Source organism: Cavia porcellus, unplaced genomic scaffold (genome assembly GCF_034190915.1).
Source record: "Cavia porcellus strain 051 isolate PalLab524CR breed Dunkin Hartley unplaced genomic scaffold, mCavPor4.1 scaffold_16, whole genome shotgun sequence".
Taxonomy (NCBI): domain Eukaryota; kingdom Metazoa; phylum Chordata; class Mammalia; order Rodentia; family Caviidae; genus Cavia; species Cavia porcellus.
In genome coordinates, this window is record NW_026947499.1 from 56,505,466 (window position 1) to 56,530,837 (window position 25,372).

The 25,372-nt window shown below is 42.9% G+C and overlaps 2 protein-coding genes and 1 long non-coding RNA gene across 4 annotated transcripts in view; 1 reads left to right on the forward strand and 2 right to left on the reverse strand.

Annotated features, from left to right (window-relative positions):
- The window catches only part of CUNH16orf54 (chromosome unknown C16orf54 homolog), a 30,966-nt gene that overhangs the window by 1,753 nt on the left and 3,841 nt on the right, over nt 1–25,372 (forward strand). The window contains exon 2 of one of the 2 annotated variants that reach the window (XM_023560708.2): nt 11,945–12,113. The exons of the other annotated variant lie outside the window; for it this stretch is intronic. The gene's annotated coding sequence lies outside the window, so the exon portion shown is untranslated. The remainder of the gene's footprint in view (nt 1–11,944; nt 12,114–25,372) is intronic. 2 annotated transcript variants of the gene reach the window in all.
- Zg16 (zymogen granule protein 16) lies at nt 4,460–5,830 on the reverse strand. Its single transcript, XM_003477868.4, has 3 exons — nt 5,711–5,830; nt 5,403–5,535; nt 4,460–4,857 (listed from the first exon to the last, which is right to left on the reverse strand). The coding sequence occupies exons 1-3, from the start codon at nt 5,763–5,765 to the stop codon at nt 4,542–4,544; spliced, it is 504 nt and encodes a 167-aa protein (XP_003477916.2). The 5' UTR covers nt 5,766–5,830; the 3' UTR covers nt 4,460–4,541.
- On the reverse strand, nt 21,889–25,349 carry LOC134470747 (uncharacterized). The gene is made up of 2 exons (XR_010039897.1): nt 25,231–25,349; nt 21,889–23,843 (listed from the first exon to the last, which is right to left on the reverse strand). It is a non-coding gene; the product is annotated as an uncharacterized LOC134470747 (long non-coding RNA).

The following is a 25,372-nucleotide window of genomic DNA, read 5'->3' on the forward strand; positions in this document are numbered from 1 at the left end:
AACTCCTTGTGTAAATCTGTGCTCACTTTGGCAGCACGTATATTAAATCATCTTCTTTAATCTCTTCTGAAACTTTGTCCCATCAATTATACCTTCTTTCCAAAGTCAAGCTTCTGCACTGGGGTTGGTGGTGCATACCTGTAATACCAGCACTGTGGAGGCTTGAGGCAGGAGAATTGCCATGAATTCAGGGCCAGCCTGAGCTACATACTGTCTCAAAACAAAACAAAAAAAACTTCCATTTTCTCCCTCTTTACCATATTTCTGACCTGTCAAAAAAACAAAAAAAATCTCTTTCCATACATCCTGTTACTTACAAGCCTATTTTATAGCATTCAAAAGCCAAACTTCTTGAAATAGCAACTCTTTCTGTGTGTTTTTCCTCATTTTGTCTGTTCCCTAGCAAGCCAGGCAGTCTGGCTTCAGCTTCTCCCAATCCACTGAAACTTTATGGCAGGGGTGGGGGGTGGAGGTGGTTTAGGATCTTGCTATATGGATCAGACTGGCTTTGAACTCACTATAGAACTCACGCTGGCCTCTACCTCACTAGAATCCATCTACCTCAGCCGTCCAAGTGCTTGGGTTGTAGCCATACCTTACCTGGCTTCACTGAAGCTTTCCTTGTCAAAATAATTAGTAACCTAATTGCCAAAAATGGAGGAAACTGAAATTTGGGTTTGTTTGTTTCTTTGTTTTATTTTTCAAGACAGGATCTCACTATGTAGTTCAGGCTGATCTTGAATTCACTATGTAACCGAGGATGGCCTCAGACTCAAAGTGATCTTCCTTCCTCAACCTCCTGAATTATGGGAATTACAGGCATGTGGCACCATTCCTGGCTCAGGAAACTTGAAATTTGTGCTTTTTCTTGGCTTATCAGGGGCATTAATTACTCCATCAAGTTTGTCTTCCCACTTTATTCTCTTTATTTTCCAAAGCATTCCATTCTCTAGTTCTATAACTGATTCCTTTTCTGTACCAAGCATCAAATTCTAGTGTCCCTCAATGTCTTGACTTTCACTTCCTTCTCATTTTATATAGTACCTACTCATAGTTTTCCTGAGTCACTTCCACATCCATCACTTGAAGTTCATTATTTATATGCCAGTGACTCCTGAATCTAAGCTTTATATCAAACCTCTGTCAAAGCTTTATTTCCAGTGAGCCAGCACAGAAAGACAAATACTGTAGGATCTTACTTCCATGTGGAATCTAAAAGAGAGAAACATGTGTCAGTGGAGAGCAGAGAGTGGTCCCTAGAGCCTGGAGAAGAGTGGATAAGAAAGGGATGATACTCATCAGAGGATGCAGAGTTTCATTTAGACAAGAAGAATAAGCTTTAGTGATTCTAGTGACAGAATAGTGAATATAATAAGTAATAATGTATGTTTCAAAATGACTAAGAGTAGATTTTACATTTTTCACCACACCCCCCCAAAAAATATGTTTGATAGCTCTGTCAATCTGATGTAACCATTCTATGTTGTAAACATATACCAAAACATTACATTGTGTCCTATAAATGTATACAATTAGTATGGTCAACTAAAAAATAAATTTTTATATAGTTTTTTTGAGACAGGGTCTGACTATGTAGTCCAGGCTGGCCTTGAACCTTGAACTCACTTTGTAGCCCAAGCTGGCCTCAAACTTGAGGCAGTCCCCCTACTTTAGCCTCCTGAGTGTTGGGATTACAGGCATGTGCCACCACACCCAGCTAAAAATAAAATTTTTAAAAGAGGCTTTATTCTTAAGTATCCTGCTGGCTGAATCTCAACCAGAGGTGAATTGTATACATTAGAACTCAACAGGTCTGAGAGCTAATTTTTCCTTTTGTATTCCCCATTTCAGAGCAGAATACCCTTCTCTTTCAGTTGCCGACCTATAAATAATGTAGTTGTAGACAACCCTCCTTCAATAATCCTCATTCATTTACCACATTCTTAGGTTATATACTTAAAGCTTTTTTAAATAAAGGAAACTTTTCTTCCAATAAAGGTTTTTACAAAAGCCTAATATGTAAAATAACAAAAGTCAGGATCTCTCCAGTTGGTCTTCTGCTGTGGCTGCTCTTAGGTGCTGCTGCCTTCAAAAGAAAACCATTGGTTTAAAGGCTGTACTAGGGTTCATCCGTCAGGCATCTGTCAACTTCAGCAATAGAGAGGAATGAAGCATGAAAACATACTACATGATGAAGCCACACACAAATGCCACATTATGGTATTATCCCATCTATATATAACAGCAAAACAGGCAAATCATACAGATAGATGTGGGGCCAGGAGAACAGAGAGTGACTGCTAATGGGCTCCAGGTTTCTGGAGATGATGAAGCTATTCTAGAATTAGAAAGTGGTAGTGGTTATATAAGCTTGTGAAGACACTAAAAAGCACTTATTTGCACACTTTCAAGGGGTAAATTTTGTGTTGTATGATTTATACCTCATTAAAAAATAATTGTAATGGCATAATCTGTTCAATGGAATTATTTGAAAGAGAGATCAAAACAGGCTACTCAAGTGTTTATTTCTGATTTTTTTTTTTTTTTTTTTTTTTTTTTTTTGGTACTGGGAATCAAACTCACAGTCTTGCACCTGCCAGGCAGGCACTTAGGCTGCTGAGCTAAATCCCCAGCACTTTTTCTTTGTTTGTTTTGTTGTCCTTTTGAGACAGGATTTCACTATGCAGGTCAAGCTAGCCTCGAGCTCACTTTGTAGCCCTAGGTGGTCTGGAATTTGCTGTAGTCCTCCTGAGTGAGACCCCCGAGTGCTGGGATTACAGGCATGCACCTCCATGCCCAGCTTTGATTTCTATGATGTTAATATTTATAAAATTATATGAATGTAATTTTTTTTGTCTAACTAGAAGTGTGACTGACATTTTCTGTGACATGAATAAATCTGGGAATAATAAGTAACTTTCTACCACATCATGGTTTATGTCTGTGGCCCCCAGGCCTCATGAGTTTGCGGTGTGCATTTGTGATTGGTTCATTGTCTAGTGCTTAGATTGATGGTGGTCAGTGCTACATCCACATAGTGGTGGAGCCAGGATGTAATGTAATGGCAGGAAGGTATGTCTTGCTCTTTTGCCAGTGTAGGCCTTGCTGTTTGTAGCTGCCATGAACTGTGGCCAGCCATGCCAGCCTGCTTTGGAGCCAACTGAGTATGGACTGAAAACTCCAAAAACTGTAAGAAATAAACCTTTCCTTTTCCAACTTTGGGCTTCAGGTATTTTGTTTCAGCAGTGAGTAAAAAGTAACTAAGACATACCACTACCAACAAAAACTTAGTATTCTAGGTTTAAGAACTTAGAGACAATTTCCAAACCAATTTTGTATCTTTGCCCAGTCTATCCAGTTGTTCCCTCGAGTCCCCTGAAATCTAAGGGATCCTTTATGTCAACCCACAATGAAAGTCTCCTTACTTTGGAATTGCCTTTTTTAGAGCATGGTGTTGACAGAGTTTACTCTGTTGGGTAAGTGGCAGCTGGCTGAGAAATGATCTCAGTTCTGAGAGCTAAGCAAGGAAAATGACCCTTAAGGCTAAAGGTGAGAGAGACTAGGCTTGGGTAATAGGACAGAGTCCTCCAGCACAAACTTAGGCAAAACCTTAGGAGCTGGGGCTGGGGATTTAGCTCAGTGACAGAAGTGCCTGCCTTGTAAGCACTGGGTCATGAGTTCGATCCCTGGTACCCATTAAAAAAAAAAATTTAGGAGTTATGTGGGTTCTAGGAAAGAGCCAAGGATAAGAATCCAGGCCCAGCCTTTTCACTACCACAGAGACCCCAGTGAACCATTTCCTGGGTCAACAGAATTAGGTGATATCCTTCTAGCAGAGAAGACTTTCCCAAGGGAAGGACCAGGAAAGAAGGAAGCTGGATAGTGGGATAGCTGGGAGTTTGGCAGGAAACTGCCACTAGGCCTTACCTTAAACTCAGGACTTTTGCTTAGGTAAACACTTAGAAAATATCCTTGAAAAAAAAAGTCTTATCTCCTGGGAATTAAACCTAGGGCCTTTGCACTGAACCACAATTTCCAGCCTTTTTATTGTATTGTATTGTATTGTATTGTATTGTATTGTATTTTTTTTTTCCTTTTTATCGGTACCAGGGATCGAACTCACAACTGCCTGCTTGCAAGGCAGGCACTTATGCCGCTGAGCTAAATCTCCAGCCCCTTTTTTATTTTATTTTGAGACCATCTTGCTAAATTGACCAATTTTAGCTCAAACTTGTGACCCTCCTGCCTTCAGCATTCAGTGTGGGGAATTACAGGTGTATACATACCACCATGCCTGACCATAATTTTGATTATGTAGAAAAGCCAGGATTGTTACACCTCTCTTACTCATGTTCTCACTTTTCCCAGATTTATATCAGCAGATAGCCAGAAATTGGGTTTGTCCGTCCTTCCAGAATTAGGAGTCAAATCAGAGCTGCATACCCCACATACAAAGCAGTGTTAGCAATGTCCTTTTATTAAGCCATTTGGGTGGGGTTTAGTGGTCGAGTTTTCATGACCCTGCCTTGGAGGAGATAGGCTTAGCAGCTGCTGCAGTCACTGGGGTAACTGTCCCAGTGCAGGCCAATGGCATCGATGAAGGACCCAGATCGGCCACTGATGAATCGGAGTACAGTGTTGGGGTACAAAGGGAGGGCATTGAAACTTGTGCCTGTGTCCTTCCCAAAAGACAGGTAACGACCCTTGTCTGTCACAAAGACCAGCTTCCTCAGGTAGGAACTGTATTTGCCAGACACCTGGATCACTGACTCCCCAGAGTGCAAAAAGATCTCCTCAAGGTCTCCAGACTTGCCACCCACGAAGTCACTCCACACTTTTCCATAACGCACCTGTAGACTGGATATGAGCAAAGAGGGAAGGAAGGAAGATATTGAACAGGGCTAGAATTTGTGACCTCTTGGCCTACAAACTCTCCCCCACTATTCTTACAGAATGTGAAGACCAGTTGAGCCCCAGAAAATCATACAGAGAACTTGAACTCACTTTGCCAACAAACAACCTCATGAAGGGAAAAGAAGTAGCCTAGAGTCACCCAGACCATAATGGTCAGAACTTGAATTTGGAGTCCAGGATTGTACTTTTCCCCAACTCCCACTTGAAAGAAGCAAAAGAATTTTCAAACATCTGAAAGTCTCCCACATCGGGCATAGATGAGACATGCCTATGTTGTCTTAAGATGCAGAACCCAGATCAGGAGGAAATACATTTTGATTCTGCATATGGTAGAATTTTCAACTGTCTGAACTGAATGGGAATATTTCAGGAGAGGTATTAAATAAAGATGGAAGATGCCTGACAGGAGTACTACAAAAGAGACTTAAGCCTTTTCCGGTTAAGATCCTAGAAGGTCCCCAAACCACAGAAACTCAAAAGACTCTTACCCTACAATATAATATTTGTTGACTCTAATACGGAGGGCAGTGATAGGGCCTTCCAGCTGGTAGCCAGAATGGGAGAATCGCTTTCCTCCACTACCTCCATACTCTCCATTGTAAGAAGAGGCCTTCACCTGAGCTGGAAGACAAAGAGGAGGGAGAAAATCCACAGGAGCTCAGTCGCTCCCCGCCACCCCCGACTTCCCACAACTCACTTCCCACCACCCAAGTGTGCCTCCTTGAAGCCTGGGCCAGCAGCAGTGCAGGGGTTCCTTCCCATATTCCCATTACCAGACTCTTGGCTTCTTACTCACAGGCCTTGGCAGAGGTGGAGGCACAAAGAAGGACTAGGAGAACAGTGATCAACATTCTGAGGCTAGAATTAAAAGAAGAGAAAATTAAGGCTGGCTCTTTTCCCTCTGGACTTCACTTACCCAGGCCTCCTAGCCTCTGGTTTAGACTTAAGCTTTTACTCCTTCAACTCATACCCACTAGACTCAGTCAAGAGTTTACAGAAGACTCCATCTTAACTTCTGTTCCTTTCAGATACCATATTCTGTGTTCCTAATTCATCTGGCTCTCCCTGATCTGGCTGTAGCCAATTCTTCCCTTCCAAATAAAAAGATCAATCCTGGGGCTGGGGATTTAGCTTAGTGGCATAAGCGCCTGTCTTGCAAGCAGGCAGTTGCGAGTTCGATCCCCGGTACCGATAAAAAGGAAAAAGACCAAAAAAAAGACCAATCCTAACCATTCCATCCTGGCACAAGTGGGAACAGAGTTTTCTAAGGGGAAGTGGAGGATATCACCAAGGCATAGAGGAAGCAGATTAGCTTGATTTATGGGGCATCAGGACATGATTAAACCCCTAACTTCACCCTGGTCTCAGAAAGAAAGGAGAGTGTTAGTGATGCCCATGTGTCACATTGGCAATGAAAGTAGAATTAGAAAAGACTAGTGACATCAGTGTCCAAGCAATTATGATGAGCTGAGATGGACCAAGAAGTTGCAGGAGGAGTTGGGATGGGGTCAAGTTACTAGACTCCAGATGCCTGGTCTACTAGTTCTAATACAACCCTGGCCATTTCCATTTCCCTGAGAGTCCCATTGTTGTAGGCAGCTGAGTTAGAAATATCGTAGGCACTCAGACCCTAAAAACAGCCAATGCAAAAGACCAGATATAACCTTGAAGGAGACAGGCACCTCCACTGTGGGCCAAATCTCAAGAAAAAAGACAAAACAAATACAATCATACCTTAAGTATAAACATCAGGGACTCATATTGTAAATAGGTATCGATCACCTTGAGGAAGCCAGAAGAAGCAACTAATCCAACCCCCTACAGGCAAAGGCCCTTGTTATATGATTCGCTTCCCAATTGGATCCCAATTTAATCAATTTTACCTGAGCAATTACATTCAATCTGATTGGTTGACCATAGCTCTGTACTACCTCATGCCCACCTGCCTGGTGAGTTCCCATTTTTCCCCACCTTGGACCTGCCTCACCTTGAGGTTTTGCTATGTAAAAATCCCTGGAAAAGGCAGGATCCTGGCAACCCATTCAGGACTCCTCATGTCTTTCTCTCAGACAGAAAATTTCTTTCTCTCAATAAATATATTCTGCTCTTAACCTCTGTTCCTAAAATTCATTCTTTGATTTTAGAGAAGACAAACTCATACCAGACATCTAGTAGATTGAGTTTTTTCCCCCTATATCACCATGTACCCCATTCCTTCAGCTGAAGCCAGACCACTTTGTGCCTAAGACTAGCTCAGTTATCTTGCTGCGCAATCCAACCATCCTCTTCGCCAGTTTATACCTGAATAGCCCCAACTCAGATCCAGACATCCTCACCAGCCCTTACCTGGCAGTTTCAGATGTGAAATAATCCCTAGAAACTTCCAGGTCTTTTATACAGGTTCAAGTGCTCCCCCCCCTGCCCTTTTTCTTGTGAACCTCACCTCCTGAATAAACACCATCAGCCTCCTAGGATCAGGTGTCAGCAGGTCCGGGACTTCTTATCTTCCTCCTCCCTCAAAGGTTACAGGTGGCAAGGTGGGGTCTACTCTGGACCAAGTGCCAAATATTCCTCAGGAGGGACACATAAACCTGAGAAAACTCACCTACCAAAGGGTGAGAAACTTTAGATGAACAAACTAGCTAGTTACCTCCAGGGTACAATCCAAGGGGCTTGTGAAAGGTTCTCTCTCTCTTAAGACTGTGAACTCTGCCACCTGAAATCTACCATCTGCCAGGATAAACAGTGCACACTCTAGGTATTTGAAATGCAAATTCTTCAGAGAGGGAACATACTCCCTACACACCCTACTGAGCAGTGCCTACTATGCCTGACAATTTTTTTTCTCTCCCCTGATATTTATGACAAAAATGCAGACATATGATGAGTTTAAAGAATTATGTAGTGAAAACCCACATGACCACCATATAAAGTAAACCATCATTAATACTTTGCTGTATCTTCTCCCATTATGCACGCAGCTATCCATCCTCAGTCTGCCAGGCCCTTTTCAGATGTGTCTTCTCTGAGAAGGGTGACTTGAGAAGCAGTCCAGTGGAGAAGTGGGAAACTGAGGAAGTAAGGATGGGCGGTGTTGGACTTTGGGCCCATGGGACTCCTGGGGGCCATAGTGGTAGCCCTCTTAGGACAATTGCTCCTTTTTTTGAGTCTGAAACCTGCACTGCGCTATTATAGACTTCTGCAGTTTTTCAGCCCTGCTCTTCAAGGACTGATTCCTCTCGACGTAAAATTCTCAGAAGTGACCCTGAGTCCTAATGCCTGACCTTTTAGCACTGGCTTTCCGAGCGCTCAGTTCAGCAGGGTGTTCCTGGGTAAGAGAAGGATGGAGGCCAGGGAAGGGCTGGAGTGAGCAATCAGTTCTAAATGACTGCTAGCCAGGCACTGAGCACTCCACCCTTGCCCTTACAGGCTTACCATATGGGGCTGAGGTTTAATCCCAGAAAGTAAAGCAAGCCCTGCCCTGACTGCTGAGGTTCCGGGAGTGGAACCAGACAGGCACCAGTGATGCCCTCGAGGCACCTTTCTTCCCTGCTCTCCTTCCAAGTTCAAGATAAGCATACCCTGGAGATGTAAACTTTATCTGATTCTGATGGATTTTATTTGTATGTCCCTTACTTTCTCTATTTCCCTTGTCTTCTTCATTCTTTGTTTGTTTGTATGTTTTTGGAGGGATGGTGTCACTATGTAGCCCTGGCTGGCCTCAAACTTGTGGCAGTCCTCCTGCCTCAGCCTCCCAAGTGCTGGGATTAGAGGCATGTGCTACCATGCCCAGCTTCTTCTTCATTCTTGCCTGATTGTCTTTCCTTTGTGTCTTGGTCCTCCTGCCCTAAGGTTTATTTTTATATTTTTTCTCCAGCTGTTTTTCGTTCTGTTTCTCTCCGTGTTTCTGCATCTCTCCCATCTCTCCTTCCTCACTCTCATACACTGTGTTTCTGCATTTCCTTACTAGGGTGTGTCACACAGTCTGGCACCAAACTCAGAAAGTCCAGGAGGCATCTTGGAGGCATCCAAGGTATCTTGGGATGACATATCAGGGACTCTCAGGGTACAGGTACCACCCGCAGGCCACAGCTTCATACCCAGCCTGTGTGGGACAAGGCCCCAGTCTCTTTAAGTGCAAGAGAGGTTCCTGCCATGGAAGAGCTCTCAGAGCCCCCCTCTTCTGTCCATCCCATGGACAAGGAAGGCACCTTCTTACCCCTACAAGTACCTCTAATGTTTCCTCTGAGAGAGTAATTGAGAAGCCAGAAGAAAGAGGGAGAAGGCAATGGACATCAGGCTTCCACCTCATCAGCTCCTGTTGATCTGCTTTCTGTTATGCCACATGTGAGGCAGGGCCTCCTGCCCCATAAAATCAAGATGAACTTGACTTTAACCTCATTGCATCCCGTCCTAAAGATGATGAAGGACTGAGGTCCTTCCAAAGCCCCTGCTGCCTCAGGGCAATGACAACTGATATTTACTCACTGTCTCTGCCCTCTTCATAAAAAGCCTCACTAGGGGCTGGGAGTTTAGCTCAGCAGCATAAGCGCCTTCCTTGCAAGTGTGCAGTCGTGAGTTCAATCCCTGGTACCGATAAAAACGAAAAAGACAAAAAAAAGAATAAAAAGCCTCAACATATGTGGATCTCTATGTTAGAGACCCCACTCAGGCTGGAGAGAGCCAGCAGCCTGCCTCTCCCACAGGCAGAAACCAGTCTAGTTGATAAATGAGTTCATGGGTAAGCAAGAGGCAGTGGGGACTGGGACATAAATGAAGCCCAGTGAGAATGTGAAGGGAGGGGGAGGCTGCTCTTGTAGCTGGGAGGTCTCTCTGCTCAGGTAACATTTAGGGAGAGCTCAAACTAATGTAATGAAGTAGAGGAAACAAATTCCAAAGCCCTGAGCAAGGAATGTGTCATGAACTTAGAAATAGCAAGGAGGGCAGCACAGCTGATGGGGAATAAGAGAAGCCAACAGGAGTTGCAGTCTGAGAGCAGCCAGGAACATACAATACAGGGCCTGAAAGAATTTGACCATTATTCTGAGGAAGCAGAAGTCAGAAAGTTTGAATAGGGGAGGACATGATCATATTTGCATGTTAGAAGATCACAGTCTGGATTTTGATAAGGTGGAGAATCGACTGGGAAAGGGGGCAGGTTGGGAAGGGAAGGCCAAGGCAGCAGTGGGGTGAATCTTCTTCCATTTCACTGGTTCTCTCTCCCTTCCTCTTGAGTGGCCCTATTCCTACCCTAAGGTAAAGCAGGTTTGCCTTCCCAAAGTCTTGGTACCAATTTAAACCCCCTACTGAGTATTTGCCTCTTTATTCTGTCAAAAGTTGCAACCACTATAGTTTAAAGATCTTAACTGGCTTTTATTTACAATTCTAGAATTAGGCAGCATATCATTCCATAAAACAGGATGAGAATTCCAATGAGCTGAAGCAAGGAGATTGTTTTTTAAAGATAGGGAAAGGTAAGCAGAATCAAAAAAAAAAAAAAAAAAAGAGTTGGTCATTTATCACCGGAAGGGGTCTGAAGAGGTCCCCAAAGAGAAGATAAAGATTTCAACTCATTCCCATTGTGGAAAGGTAGTAGATTCCCTGACGACTGTCACAGAAAAAGAATTTCAGGAGATGCATCAGTGTGAGACACAGTATGAAACAGGTTTAATTAGGCAAAGTTGGATAGTAAGACGGTAAAATGGAACCAAGATTCCAGCAAAAGTAGCTAAAGAGGCCTCTCTCTCTGGTGCAGGGGTTCAGACTGGCCCACTCACAAAAGCACAAAGGCAGCTTTTAAGGATTAGTTGAGATGGGCTGGGGATTTAGCTCAGTGGCATAAGTACCTGCCTTGCAAGCAAGTAAGTGAGTGGATCCCCGGTACCGATAAAAAAGAAAAAGACAAAAAAAAAAAAAAAAAAAAAAGATTAGCTGAGATGGCCCAGTTGATTAGCTCAGTTTTGGTTTCCATAGTACTGGGGGAAATCTGCGGCTGGATAGGTAGTTTGATTCCTATAATTGTCTTTACTTGTGAGCTGCCTGGGTTCCTATGAGGCCGTAATTGATCCTTTTTGGGGGAGGTGACATCATCCTGGGATGGTCCCCAAGGCTCTGCTTTTCCTAGAATCCCTGGTGATTGTAGGTTTGAAGACTTCTAGCAATTGCTCCAGGGTTGTCGAGAACTGGACACTGTCATATCTGGCAATTGACAGTCCTTAAAACTTACTTAAATTATTCTTATCTTTCTTTTTTTTTTTTTTTTTTTTGGTCTTTTTCTTTTTTATCGGTACCGGGGATCGAACTCACGACTGCCTGCTTACAAGGCAGGCGCTTATGCCACTGAGCTAAACCCCCAGCCCCTATTCTTATCTTTCTTGGTGTTCTCAGTCTTAAGGAAGCTGAGACAGCTTAGGTAAACTTAGACCTAATAACCCTTACAATACAGATATTCCCTGGGTGATTAGCATGCCTACCTGCATGCTAGCAAGCTGAGCAAGAATGTGTCCCAGAGTTTTAAGGTAATAAGAGGCAAAAAAGGATTTCCTTTTCTCCTTTCTATCTCAGTACTTTTTCACTTGTATATTGGGCCTCCCTGCAAGATTTTCTTAAAATAGAGTCTTACCCCCAAAAGAACTTTTTTTGGTTTTATTGTTACTCCTTTTTTAAAAAAAATTTTTTTATGTTTTTGTACTGGGAACCAAACTCAAGACCACATGCCTGCAAGGCAGCCATTTATGCCACTGAGCTAAATCCCCAGCCATATGTTGTTTTGTTTTGGTTCTTTTGGTACCAGGGATTAAACTCATGTCCCTTGGGCTTGCCAAGTACACACTTACACTGTTGCACTAAACCCCCCAGCTCCTCATTTTGTCTATTGAAACAGGGTTTTTCTATGTTGCTGAGGCTGGCCTTGAATTTACTGTAGTACTCTGCCTTAGTCTTCCTAGTGCTAGGATTATAAGCATGAGCCCCCATGCTTATCTTCCCAACTTGAACACTGCTTTTCTGTTTATTCTTTTTTTTTTTTAAGGATTGGAGAGCGCCCACGGGTCTCGAACCACCGGACCGATGGAAGCCACTGGCCCAAGTGACTAAGCACGATTGATTGAAGGAACCGCTGAGCTAAAGCTAGCCTTTCTCTGTTTATTCTTAACTGTTGGAATGAATGAAAGTCTCACAAGCACAAATAACTTTCCCAGGTTGTCAAGGGGAACCCTCCTGCCTGCTAGCCCCTGTCTCTACTGCTGCACAGCTGAGCCCCTACAGTAGCTTCATCTTCCTTCCTAAAAATACTCCCCTTCTCTGCTCACTTGGCAGCCTCTGTATAGAGGATCTCAGCCCTGCACCCACTTGGCAAAGGCTTCCTCTCACCCCACCCCTCTACTTCCGATAGAAATTGTCATTCCTTTCCCTGTCCTCCTGTTGTGCTTCCTCTATTACGGTTCTAATTACTGTAATTTGGCTGTTTACAAAGAAGCCATCTTCACTACTGGAGGGCTTATTCTAAGGCAGGAGCCAACTATGATTCACCTCTAAATTCCCAGCCCGAGTCATATCTGTCATCAGGTAGATGCCATAAATGATCATAGAATGAATAATTTGAGGTAGCACTTTGGGTCTAGGCTGTGCAGAAACTTCTGTTAAGTGATTGTTTTAGTTACTTTTCTCTCTTTGCTAAGACAAAATATCCAACACCCAAAGATAACAGGGGACAAGTTTATTTAGCTCACAGTTTGTGGAGGTTTCAATCCAAAATCTGCTGACTCCAAAGTAGGGTGGCATGGCAGAGGGGCAACAGTTCATGATGGTGGGAGACTGAAAAAGCCACAACAGAGAGCAAAAGGGGAGAAACAAGCCTCCTTCTGCTCCATTTACTTTATTCAGCCTGCTGGGATTAGGGCAGTGCCAGTCCAGTCAGTGGACTGATCCAGAAATCACCCATCCTTAATCCCAGCACCCTTAATCTCAGCATTGAACTATGAATCAAGCACAAACTAGATGTAGCTACCTCAGAAAAGTTTTTGCCCTATAACTGTGATATAGGGAATGAAACTCCCGACCTACTATGTCCACGAGTTTCTGTTCTCTAAAATCGAAGAATGAATTTTAGAAACAACGGAGGATAAGAGTAGAATATATTTATTGAGAGAAAGCAAGCTTCTGTCTGAAGAGAGGCAGAAGTCCCAAGCAGGTTGCCAAGAACTCTGTCTTTTCCAGGGACTTTTATAGAGTAAAACCATGGGTTGGGGGTGGGGGGAACAACTGGGAACTCATAAGGCGTAAGGTGGGACAGAACAATGGTTAGCCAATAAGATCAATAGTTCAGGTAAAATTGATTACATTAGGGACAAATGGGAAAGCAAGTCAAGTAGGAAGCGGGCTCTTCCCTAGGGGGATGGGATAGTGACTCTAGGCTTCCTCAGGGTGATGAGGTATTAATTAGAATATCAGTCTTTAGGATATGGATGCATTTGTTTGATCCTTTGTTTTGAGGCCTGGCCTACAACAGAAGGTGTCTGTCTCCCCCACAATTGTAAGGGGTCTGCACTAGCTCCTTTGAGGACCTAGCCCTGTCTCACTGCCTATAATATTTCTGACTAATTCAGCTGCCTGCAACAACTGCGTGAGGCTGGTGAGGTGGAAGAGCCAGACACAAACCATGACAATGATCCTCCTTATTCTTTTCCCAAGTCTGTCTTTCTTCTTGCAGGATTTGTATTTCTCTTTTCTTTTCTTTTTTTCCTTTCTTTTCTTTTCCTTTCTTTTCTTTCTTTCTTTCTTTTTCTTTCTTTCTTCCTTTTCTGTTTTTAATTTTTTTTTGAAGTAGAGTCTCAATATGTAGTGCAGGTTGCTTCAAACTTGCTTATGTAACTCAGGTACATAAAGCAGTTGAACTCAGCAATCTTTTTGCCTCAGCCTCCCAAGTGCTTCTTTAGTTTCTTATATATAAATAACTCCTTGTGAATTGGGAAGAATACTGGATATAAAGTTAGAATTCCACATTGAAATCTTTGACCCAACCCACAGTTATTAGCTGAGTGTACTTGATTGAAGTCATTTCAATTTTTGGAGTCCAGAGTCTGTTTCTGCATTTGTAAAATGAGAAAGGGAGAGTAAGAGGAAGGGGGAGGGGAAGAGGAAGAGGGAGAAGGAGAGATCCTACCTCTTTCAAAGCTCTTTGTTCAAAACTGCCTAATTAGGGCTGGGGATTCAGTTCAGTGGTACTATCGCTTGCCTGGCAAGCTCAAGGTTGTAAGTTCAATCCCTGGCACCAAAAAAAAGACTGTTTGACTATATATATATGTTTTGTTTTGCTTTGTTTTGTTTTTACTACGGATTGATCTCATGCTTGCCAGGCAAACACTTACACCACTGAGCTAAATCCCTGGCCCCTATATATATTTTTTTTACTATAGTTTTTTTATAGTTGTGTTATATGCTTTTGACCCAGGGTTTCACTATGCAGTTCAAGCTGGCCTTGAACTCACTTTGTAGCCCAGGCTGGCTTAGAACTCAGAGTGATCTTCCTGTCTCAGTCTTCTGAGTGCTGGAATATAGGTATGCACTACCACGTCCAGCACATCTTAATTCTTTTTCATCCCCTTCGTGACCTCTAGTGTTGCAATACTGTAACAAGGAGTTAGAGCTGAATTTACAGATGACCAGTGGGTAACTAAAAGCTGGATAAAGTTTGCTATTTCTGCCTGCATTTTCTATATCTCTCTTATTACCTACCTGCGACCTCTGTTTGACCCTGAGCCTAGGCATGTTAGTCACTTAAGGAGTGTCCATATTGCAGAATTTATTATCCCTGAATTTATCTAATCTGTCTCAACCTTTCCAAGACTGAAGACACCAAGAGTAAATAAAGTGATTTTCAGTCTTTGCAGAGATCCCAGATACCAACTTTTACAATGTCCAGACATACCTCTCTCCCTGGCGTAGGGCCTGAACCTATAGTCACCTTAAATTCTAGGAAAAACAGAGCCTGGTAGACCACCCCATGATGAGATTATCTCCCCCAGTGGGAGTAATTATTTCATGACAGAAACTAAGGTAGTGCCCCCAACAGTCGTCTCACAGGAACTGAATTGGCCTTCAGGCCTTCAGAATGCCTCTGGAGCCATGAAACCATACTGTTCAACCTGACCAGGTGCCACCATGGCCAGTCCATAAGGCCTGGGCTCATTCTTTTTATAAGAAGGCTGACTCCATCAGGACGAGCCCCTGGCAGCTTCAAGCTGGAGCCCTGTCACTGATGCGTCCTGTGTCTCCCCTCACCAACAGTCCCAAACTAGCTCTCCTCCCTACCAAAATTTTCCTCAGAGAAGGTTACCTGGGCTTCTGCCCAGACTCCAAAGAGACCCCAGGATCAGACTGGAGAATCGTAAGGCAGAGAGAAACAGGCCTAGTCTGCATACCTCAGTTTCCTCATTAGTAAAGAAAGGATATGATCTATCCCAAGAGGATTTAAAAATGTGTCACTCACCTGTAATCCCAACACTTTGGGAGGCTGAGGCAAGAGAGTTACAAGTTTGAGCTTGGGCAACTTAACAGTGTAGTGAGAACTTGTCTCAAAATAAAAAAAAAAAAAAATTCTAAGAGGGCTGACTGGGAATGTCACTCAGGGTAATAAGCCCTGGGTATAATCTCCAGTGTAGCAACATTAAGTTAAACCAAACCAAATTTAATTAAATTGAAAAGAAATACAACAGTGTGCCAAGCAAATTGTCAGAGTTATAGAAGACTTGTTATAATCTGTGGCTAGGAACAGTAGCACATGGAAGATGTTTGAACATATGAAAGGGTCAGTAGCAGGTATCAGAGCAGACAGGCCATGGGCACTTCAGGACACACTAACCTGGCAATGGATCCAAGGCAGGTGGCTGTACTGGTCCCAAGTAGAAGGTGTATGAGGGAAGGGCTGCAGAAGGACAAGACCAGACTAAACGAGGAGCCAGCACACTACAAAGTCACTGGTAGAGAAAAAGTGAATGAAGGCCAGAACGTGGGGTGACAGAGACAACCCCAGTGTCCAGGCTCCAGGAAAGAAATACCAGTAAGAGGGGCCAGCAGATGGGGTGGGAAAAAGAGGAAGTTGATGGCCAGTGTAAAACAATGCTGACTGGTAGATTTAAGGTGGGTCCCCAAAGTAGGAGTGTAGATCCTTTCTGAGATGACATTAATCCTGGGTTACAGGTTGTAGGGAATGAAGTATTGAGGACCTGCGTTATACAAACTGTCTAATACTTAATTTGGGATTAGTGAAAAAGTCCAACACAAATCAAGTGGATTGCCAAGGAACTTGCATCGATAGGGAGATACAGGTTTCATCCCAGGGTAACTGACCACAAGGTCTTCCCAGCCCCAGTTTCCCCTAGACAGTGGCACCTGTTACCTTCCTAAAGTTTGTAATTTTAGCATTCAAGTCGATCTGGCAGTCCTTGCACACTGTTGACACAACCTGTGTTTATTCCTTGCCACTAGCAAGGTGGCCTTGGGTGAGGGCTGCAGCCTTTCCCAAAGCTAGTCACTCCTGCAGGTGGAAGAGAGGAACAACAGGAAACTCCCAGACACTCTTGTTAAGTTTTGTATGATTGACAGGCTGCATCAGGAATTCATTCATGGAGGGAGGGCTTTTGATGACAGTCAGATATGGGTTTTGACGTCTCCTCTAGCACTTGCCAGGTGTGAGGTTTTGGATACTATTCACTGACTTTCTAATTCTGCCCAAGATTAGAATTCAGTCCCAAGACAAAACCCAGACACCCCCATGCAAAGTGCAGTAGTGGTCATTCCAGATGGGCCTTTCAGCCCCTCCATGCCTCAAGCTCCACATATAAAATATAGTTGTCTACAGCTTACTTGCATTTGATTCGGATCTGCTTCTCTGCTGTCACCACCAGGGCTTGTGCTATTCAGAGGACATTGGGTAGAGCATTGTGGGTTCTGTCTGGGCAGGAAGAAGCTCAGGGGTAACCACAGGTTTCTTCGTCTGCTGAAGCTCAATTTCTGAAGCACAGAAACAATTTTCCCCAACATTCTCTTTGGAGGCCTCAACTTTGGCTCACATAGTAGCCTGAATCACAAAACATGACCTGACCTTCCTCCTTTGATGACCTCCCCAGCTGTTGTTGGCCTCTTCTTCTTCTTGTCCCCAGGTAGCATGGCGAGGCCCAAGTGCAGCATGCCGTCAGGAGTGGGAGGCGGCATTGGGTATGTGTAGACAAAGACAGCCTAAAACATGAGGCCACAGTCTTGGTGACAGCATAAGAAGAGGTGTGTAGGCTTCAGCCAGGATAGGTAGCATGAGTGTGACAGGCAGAAGGCCAAAGTCTCCCTAAACAGTCGCCTCCTTAGGGACTTGGGGATTTAGCTCAGTGGCATAAGCACTTGCTGGCAAGCACCAGGATCTCCGGTACTGGGGAAAAAAAAAAGAGTTGCCTCCTCCATCCCTTCTCTCAAGGAGGTCATTTTTGTTTTTGTTTTTTTGGAACCTGGGATCAAACTCATGACCTTGTACTTGCCAGGAAGGCACTTAGGCCACTTAGTTAAATCCCTGGCCCTCAATTCCTTTCTTACCCAGAGACTTAGATGTGCCTCAGCAGTTCTGTCCTCATACAGAACCAAGAGAAATTGAAAACATATGTCCCCCTAACAGTTCACACGTGAATGTTCATAGCTATATTACAATTGCCAAAAAGTAAAGACGATTCACATGTCTGTCAAATGAAAATAAGTAAAATGTAGTACATCAGGGCTGAGGATTTAGCTCAGTGGCATAAATGCCTGCCTGTCAAGTAGGAGGTTGTGAGTTCAACCCAGGTACCAAAAGGAAAAAAAAAAAAAGCAGTAAATTGGGATTTAAAAAAAAAAATCCTCACTCTTAAGAGTGTGGGGTTTAGTTCAGCGGCATAAGTACATGCTTGGCAAACATGAGGTCGTGAGTTCAATCCCTGGTACCAAAAAAAAAAAAAAAAAAAGTAGTACATCATACAGTAGAATATTATTCTATTATAAAAAGGAATGAAAACCCAGAAAAGAAGAAATTAAATGCTGGTAGCTGCTACAGCAAAAAGGAACTTTAAAAACTGCTGGTACATGGAAAGACCATCACACCCAATCACTTAGTGTGCGACTCCACTTATATGAAATACCTGGGACAGGCAAGTCCATAGGGACATAAAGTAGATGAGTCATTACTGGGAGCTGAAATAGGAAGGAATGGGAGAGGTGAGTGCTAATAATTTGGGGTTTCTTTGGGGAGTGATGCAACTGTCCTGGAATGATCAGTTCAAATGATCGCCTCTTCCTGGGCAAGAGGGGTGGCTCAGAGAAAGCTCCAAATCTGATCAGGCTCTCACCTTCAGCCTCAGTGTAGAGCTGCCAAGAACGGTGAAGGTGTGGGGTGGCCAGACTGGGAGCTGAAATGAGGGGAGTTTCTGGGGTCAGACAACAAGCTCTTTGTGCTGAAAGCAAGGAAAATTCTAAAGGGTGTCTACCAACCCCCCATATCTCTGCTCCTCTGAGGCTGTGTCTCTGGTCTTTGGTCCTGTGAGGCTGTGTCTCTTGGTATCATCTGGACCCTCGAATCAGAGAGGATAGAGTCCAGAATGGTGGCTTCCCAGTTTGCAAACACTTGTCCCTCAGCTCTCTTCCCACCCCACTGCTGTTTATGTACTTCCCAAGTAAATCGGGCAGATTTATCCAAGACACCTTCTTCAGAATTCTACACCCAAAGGAGTGGCACACAGTACAGGCATACTGAAACCAGTGGGAGCACGGGTTATGTTATGCTAGGGCTTAAGACACAGGCCTGCCACTGCTTTATTGCATGTTTGCCAAGTGAATCCTATGGCTGTATAGGGCCTATGTCTGACTGATGGACAAACCAGTATAGTTTTATGAGTAGGCAAAATGATGCAAACTCAGTTTAGGACTAACTCTGTGTGTGTGTGTGTGTGTGTGTGTGTGTGTGTGTGTGTGTGTGTATCTTTGGCAGTAGGTACTGAACTCAAGGCCTTTTTATTTTTTGAGACAGGGTCTCACTACATTGCTAAATTGCCCACGATGGGCTCAAACTTATAATCTTCCTGCCTTAGCCTCCCAGACTGTTGGGATTATAGGCATGCACCACTATGCCTAGCTTGACAGTGTCAATTTTTCTGCAAGTGAGGAGTTCTTAAGGCACCTGAAAGTAGCCCAGGTTCTTCGCAGAGTGTCACCTACTCACCAATTGCAGCTTGGTTCCTTAGTATTATCAGGGATACTGACACCCTAGACACATGCAAGCCCAAGCACATAGACACACAGATGTGAAGCACACTCATTTATACACATACTCCAACCAACACTCTTTGCTCTTCCTGAAAATTAAGTGTTGAGCCTCACATTCCTGCTGTCTTTGCCAATGAATTTGGCTTGCCTGCTGTTCTGCAAATCCAAGCAAGTCCATCCCCATAGTTCCCGGTAATTTTTCTTAGAATCAAGCCCAGAACTGGAACCATTTCTTTTAGGAGATCCTGCATGAATAAACAAGCATTACTTATTCCCTGAAGCCTTTCCTGTCTGCCCTTTCTCCTAACACACAGAGAGGCGCCATCTCCTGTTGGTCTTCAGAGAAGTGATAGAAGGCTTCCCAAAGAGGTAATGTTTTAGCTGAATCTTGATGGCTGTTAGAGTGAGGCACGATGAAGGGCATTCCAACCTCAAGAGAGAAAGAGAGACTATTACAGCACCTGGTAAAGTGCCTAGTCACTGGACTTTGATGAATGGACAGGGTGGCTGGCTGGCTGAATGTATAGGTGCATGGATGGGTGGGGTGGTGGATGGATGGTTGAATAGACACATCCAATGAGGAAGTCGGACAGTGAACTGGGGAGTTGTGAGGTTGTCTGAACATGAACATGATACAAGTGGAAAAGTTGAAGCTAGAGAGTTGGCTTTGGAAACAGATTATGAAGGGTCACATGTATTAAATGAAATAATTTGTCAACCATGTTGATCAACTATACCTTGAAAGATTTTAAAGCAAAAAAGGTGATAGGATCAGATTCATGTTTTTAAACATTACTCTGGTATTTTTCTGATTTTTTTTTAGAATGTCCTGTATACTGCTAAGAAAAATGTCTATTCTGATGTTGTAGGGTGGTAGAACACTCTAGACATCTACCAAGTCCATTTGTTGAAAAATGTATGCAGTTGTAATGTTTCATTGTTGATTTTTTGTCTAGTTGACCTATCTATAGGTCAATAATGCTTATTTGACTTTTCACATCTGTTAATATTTGTTTTATAGGTTGGGTGTACTAATATTTGGTGCATATATATCTATGATTGTTATCTCTTACTCTTGGGTTGTTCCCTTTACAAGGATGTAGTGACCTTTTCTTGTCTCTCGGCTTGAAATCCACTTTGTCTGCAAATAGAATAGCTACCCCTTCTTTTTTGGCGGGGGGGGGGGGGGATGTTCCAGTCATAAGCAGTGTTGTTTTCCGTCCTTTGACTTTCAGTCTATGAATTTCTTTTTGAATTAGATGTGTTTCTTTTATGTAACATATTGTTGAATCTTGCTTATTAATCCATTTTGCCAGTGTGTTTCCTTTGATTGGTGAATTGAGACTATTAACATTGATGGTTTTGAATTTGAGATGATCCCCCTACCTCAGCCTCTCGAGTACTGTGATTATGGTGTGCACCAACACACCCAGCTACTATATGGGTTTTGAAAGATAGTTTTGCAAGGTACATCAATCTGTGTGGGAGATTGTTTTCTTTTCTTTTTCTTTTCTTTCTTTTTTTTTTTTTTTTTTTTGAGATTGTTTTCTTTTAGGGCTTGGAATTCTGTGTTCTAAGCTCTCCTTAATTTGAGGGTTTCTGTTGAGAAGTCAGCTGTGATTCTGATGGGCTTTCCTTTTTAGGTGATTTGTTTCTTTTCTCCCATTCAAGTACTAATCAAGCCTGACCCTGCTTAGCTTCCGAGATCAGACGAGATTGGGCGTGTTCAGGGTGGTATGGCCATAGACTTGTTTCTTTTCTCCAACAGTTTTTACTATTCTGTTCTTGTGTTAAATTTCTGAAATCTTGACTAGGATGTGTCTTGTCATAGATTTTTTTTTAGTATCATGGCTAATTGGGATCCTATATGCCTCACTTATTTGTATGTAAAATTCTTTCTTTCTGCCAGGAAATTTTTTTATGTAATGTCTGTGAACATATTTTTTAATACAATTTGTGCTATTTCCTTTTTTTTTTCATTGACTCCAATCAATAATATGTTATTCTTCTTTGTATCATCTAGCAGATGCTGGATTGATTTTTTTACCGTCTCTTGCTATTTTTAAGAAATCTTTCTTTTCATGATCACTAAGTATAAGCCTGTCTTCTATATTTGAGATTCTGTCCCCACATTGGTTTATTCTGCTGCAGGTTTTTTTTTTTTTTTTTTTTTTTTTTTTTGGTCTTTTTCCTTTTTTTTCTGGTACCGGGGACCGAACTCACGACTGCCTGCTGCAGAGCAGGCGCTGCAAGGCAGGCGCTTATGCCGCTGAGCTAAATCCTCAGCCCCTTCTGCTGCAGGTACTTTCAAAGGAATTTTTAGTCTGCCGGATATCTGCTTGAATCTGTTTTTGTTGTTGGTTTTGTTTTGGTAGCAAGGATCGAACTCACAACCTTGCACTTACCAGGCAAGCCCTTGAGCCACTGAGCTAAATCCCCGGTCCTTGAATCTGTTTTATAGATCCATTTCATTCCTATGTTGGGCATTCATGGTTTCCGTCATTTTTCTAATCTCCTCTATTTTTAAAATCTGTATCTGCTCTGGAATCATTAAACATGTTTATTCATTATGGTCACTGTCTCTGTAGTTATCTGAGAAATTGTTTTGGATTTGATTTTTTCTAGAGCCTCATTCATTTTCTTCGGTGGGTAATAAATACTCTCAGGGAGGCCAAGTAGGGGGCTTTTGAATTGTCCTGCCTCATTGCTCCCTGGTTTTGCTTTTGTCTGGGGTTGCATTTTGTTTAAATGTATTCCCATTTTCTTTCTTTTCTTTTTTTTTTTTTTTGTTTTGTTTTGTTTAATTCCTGGGTTGACACTTATAAAGTGACTGTGGTGAGCTGCTTTATTGCTAGTATTTAGAACCCTTAGGAAATAACTACTCAGAGGTATTCCGGATGTAACTAGTTTTTGAATCTGTTGCAAGATCCCACCTCTTCAATTTGTTGGGGTTGAGAAGTTGCTGCCCACTTGGACCAGCCCCTGGTTCCTTGGCACTGGCCCACAGTATTTTCTATGACCCTTAGGCAATCTCAGTCTTGGGATACCAGGAATAACAGCTGGTTAGAACAGTGGTATCAATTTGGCTAACATGGTATAATCAACAATAACAAGAGAATCAAACACAGCCTAAAAATGAAAAATTAAAATACCCATTAATGTGCCACCTTTAACCATGTGAACTAGATTTGTGATTGTATAACAAAATTTAAAACAAACCAGAAAATTGTATGCAGCAAATAGCCCTCAGTGTGCCAGTTTTACCCTCAGGGGAGAAAAATTTAAAAGGGGTTAGGAGGAAAGAAGAGAAATAGAAGGGGAAGAAATTAGAAGCAAGGCTGGAGAACAAAGGAGAATCGTGCAAACTTTGGGAAACTTGTGCAGAAGACAGGAGGGGACAGAAGGAAGAAATAAAAGAAAGAGCCGTGGATTTAGCTTTGTAGCACAAATGCCTGCTTAGCAAGCCTGAGGTTGTGGATTTAATCCCCAGTACAAAAAAAAAAAAAAAAAAGAAAGAAAGACATAAAAGGAAGGAAGAACAGAATGGAACAACAACCACAAAAAAAAAAAAAAAAACCTAGAAATCACTTTCATACTCATAAAAAAAGATCAAACAATGAAGGAAAAAAGAAAGAAAATAATGCCCACTTCAAAGTTTGTCTCTGCTGTCACTAGTAGACACTGTGTGGAGAAACTCCCAATCCATGTTGATTTATCCCAGCAAGTCAGCAGTAGCTTTATGGTGGGTAATGAATATTCTCAGGGAGCTGCACCTTCTGCTGGACTCTGCCCGTGAGCCTGGGACCAGACCTGCAGCCTGCAGCAGTCAGCACATTTTCTGTGGATTTGAACTTAGGAGCTGCTAGATGGCCTCAGCAGTTCTGAATTCTGAGCTCAGTTGGTCCCTCTGCAAGATGGCTCTCTGTGGGGAGTAACTGAAGCTGAAGATCAATCACACATGCAGTGCTGGAACAAGGCCATCCTCAGAACAAGGATCACCTAGGCGATCCAAGCTGTTTCAGCTGTTCTAGCTCTGAGAACACCCAAACAAACAGGTTGCTAGGCAGAGGGGTGTCACATGACTACGTCAACCTGCTGAGTCATTGACTAACGTGCTGCAGTCATTGACAGTTCCTTTCCTCTCATTTGGAAAAAGTGCTCCACCTGCCCTCACCTTTTTATATTCTGACTCTTATCTATTTCTCCATCTTCTATCATCTTTCACCCCGAGAATTTTGAGACCTATGCTAGACACAACAGCTCCCAGCCAATTGCCCTCTGGTGCGGTAGGTCTGATCCTGCAGCATTCAACACCAGCCAGTGCGCTGCTCCCTTCCACTGCTGCATCTTTCTGTGGAGGCCTCTGGGGTCGCCAGCAGCGTTGTGTGTAATCAGGTTTGAACCGTTCCTTTCACACAGTGAGTCCCAACTCAGGGAGAAGGTGCCACTCAATACCTCCTTCCTCTATGGTAAAGTTTCTCTCTTTGCTCCGCACTGGGCATGTTTTCTCTGAAGATCCTTCTTGGGACCAAGAATCCTTCTGAGATCCTTCTTCTCTTCCTCAATATTCCAGTGTCTGACTGCAAGTCTCAAAGAGGGTCTTTCTCTGCAGCTTACCATTTTGCCATCTTCCTGGAAGTCTGGATTTTTCTCTTCAAGGGAAAGAAATGAAATGTGGAAAACCACATCAGAGCTGTGTGTGGTGATACATATATGTAATCCCAGCACTCAGGAGACTCGCCACTCAGGAGGATCCCCATGAATTCAAGGTCAGCCTGAATTATGTAGTGAGTTCAAGACCAGCCTGCAATACATAGTGACAGTCTGTTTTTAACACACACACACACACACACACACACGTACATACGGATAGTCAGAAGGCTGTAAAAATAAACATGGTGAAAAGCTGACCTGAGGTAGTAGCTCTGGGTATGTTGGGGAGCAGGTACATTTTTAGGGTATTTTATATATATGATCACCCAAAACAGCTGATTTTTGAAGGAGGTGAAGCAGGAAGATTCCAGGATGTGTCGTATATCTCTAACTCAGCAAATTTTGTAGATCATGATATTATTAATTCAGATAAATATAAATAATAGGCTTAGAGGGAGGAGATGATGGATTTTTAAAAAGCATTTTATTGCAAAATATTAAACAAATATAGAAAAACAATAAAGAAATGTGCTTTGCAATAATAAAAGGTTTTTGTACTTACTTATTTTCAGTTGTTTGTGATCTAGAACTAGGAAAGAGGCCTAGGGTTATATAAATTAGCATTTCTTCGTTCCAAATCACAGAAACCCAGCCCAACCTATTAAGCACAAGGAAAATTGTGAGGACACAGGAACCCAGAGACAGGAATACAGAATACAGTTGGATATCAGAAGGGACCTGGGACCAGAGTTCTGAACGCCAACACAGTTCTCTCTCTCTCTCTCTCTCTCTCTCTCTCTCTCTCTCTCTCTCTCTCTGTCTCTCTCCCTCTTTCTCTTTCTTCTTGCCCACGCAATGGGAGAAGGGATCACTGATGGCTCTCAACATTTTTATTACCAGTACTGGGGACTGAACTCAGGTTCTTTACACTGAACTACAGCCCCAGCCTTTTTATTTATTCATTTTTAAATTTTGAGACAGTATCTCAATTATTTTCTTGTCACTGGAACACAATTACTGCCACCCATAAATCTAAAGCAGAAAGATTTATTTTTGCTCACAGTTTGCAGAGGTTTCCACATATAATCTGCTGGCTCCAAAGCAGGGGACCATGGCAGAGGGAAACAAAGACAGAGATCAAGTGGGGAGGGAGAGAGACCCTTCCCGGTCACACCTTCAGTGACCATTCCTCAGACCAGGTTTCACCTCCCAACATCACATTTAGCTATAAATTCACCAGTGGACGTATCCACTCGTAAGTATCACACCTCCATGATCCAGCCTCCCTTCCAAAGCCTCACCTCTCTGCACATGAGGCTTTGAGGGGGGCATCTAGATAAAAACATTTTTTGCTTATAGTAAAATATCCATAAACATTAAACTTACCATCAGATTCATTTTCAAGAGCACACTACAGTTCAATATTATTTAGGTTTGTAATCTCATCAGATTCTAACCTCTTCAGGCCTCTGCAGGCTGCTGAGGTTCAGAGTGCTAGGGTTCCCCACTTCCACTCCCCGCCCTCTAC

What these genes read in the sequence shown, in the direction of transcription:
- Zg16 (XM_003477868.4), bottom strand. Translation starts at nt 5,765, where the DNA reads ATGTTGATCACTGTTCTCCTAGTCCTTCTTTGTGCCTCCACCTCTGCC. An exon ending in CTCCACCTCTGCCAAGGCCT is followed by an intron (nt 5,536 to 5,710) that starts GTGAGTAAGAAG and finishes TTTGTCTTCCAG; the next exon opens with CTCAGGTGAAGGCCTCTTCT. An exon ending in AACAAATATTATATTGTAGG is followed by an intron (nt 4,858 to 5,402) that starts GTAAGAGTCTTT and finishes GCTCATATCCAG; the next exon opens with TCTACAGGTGCGTTATGGAA.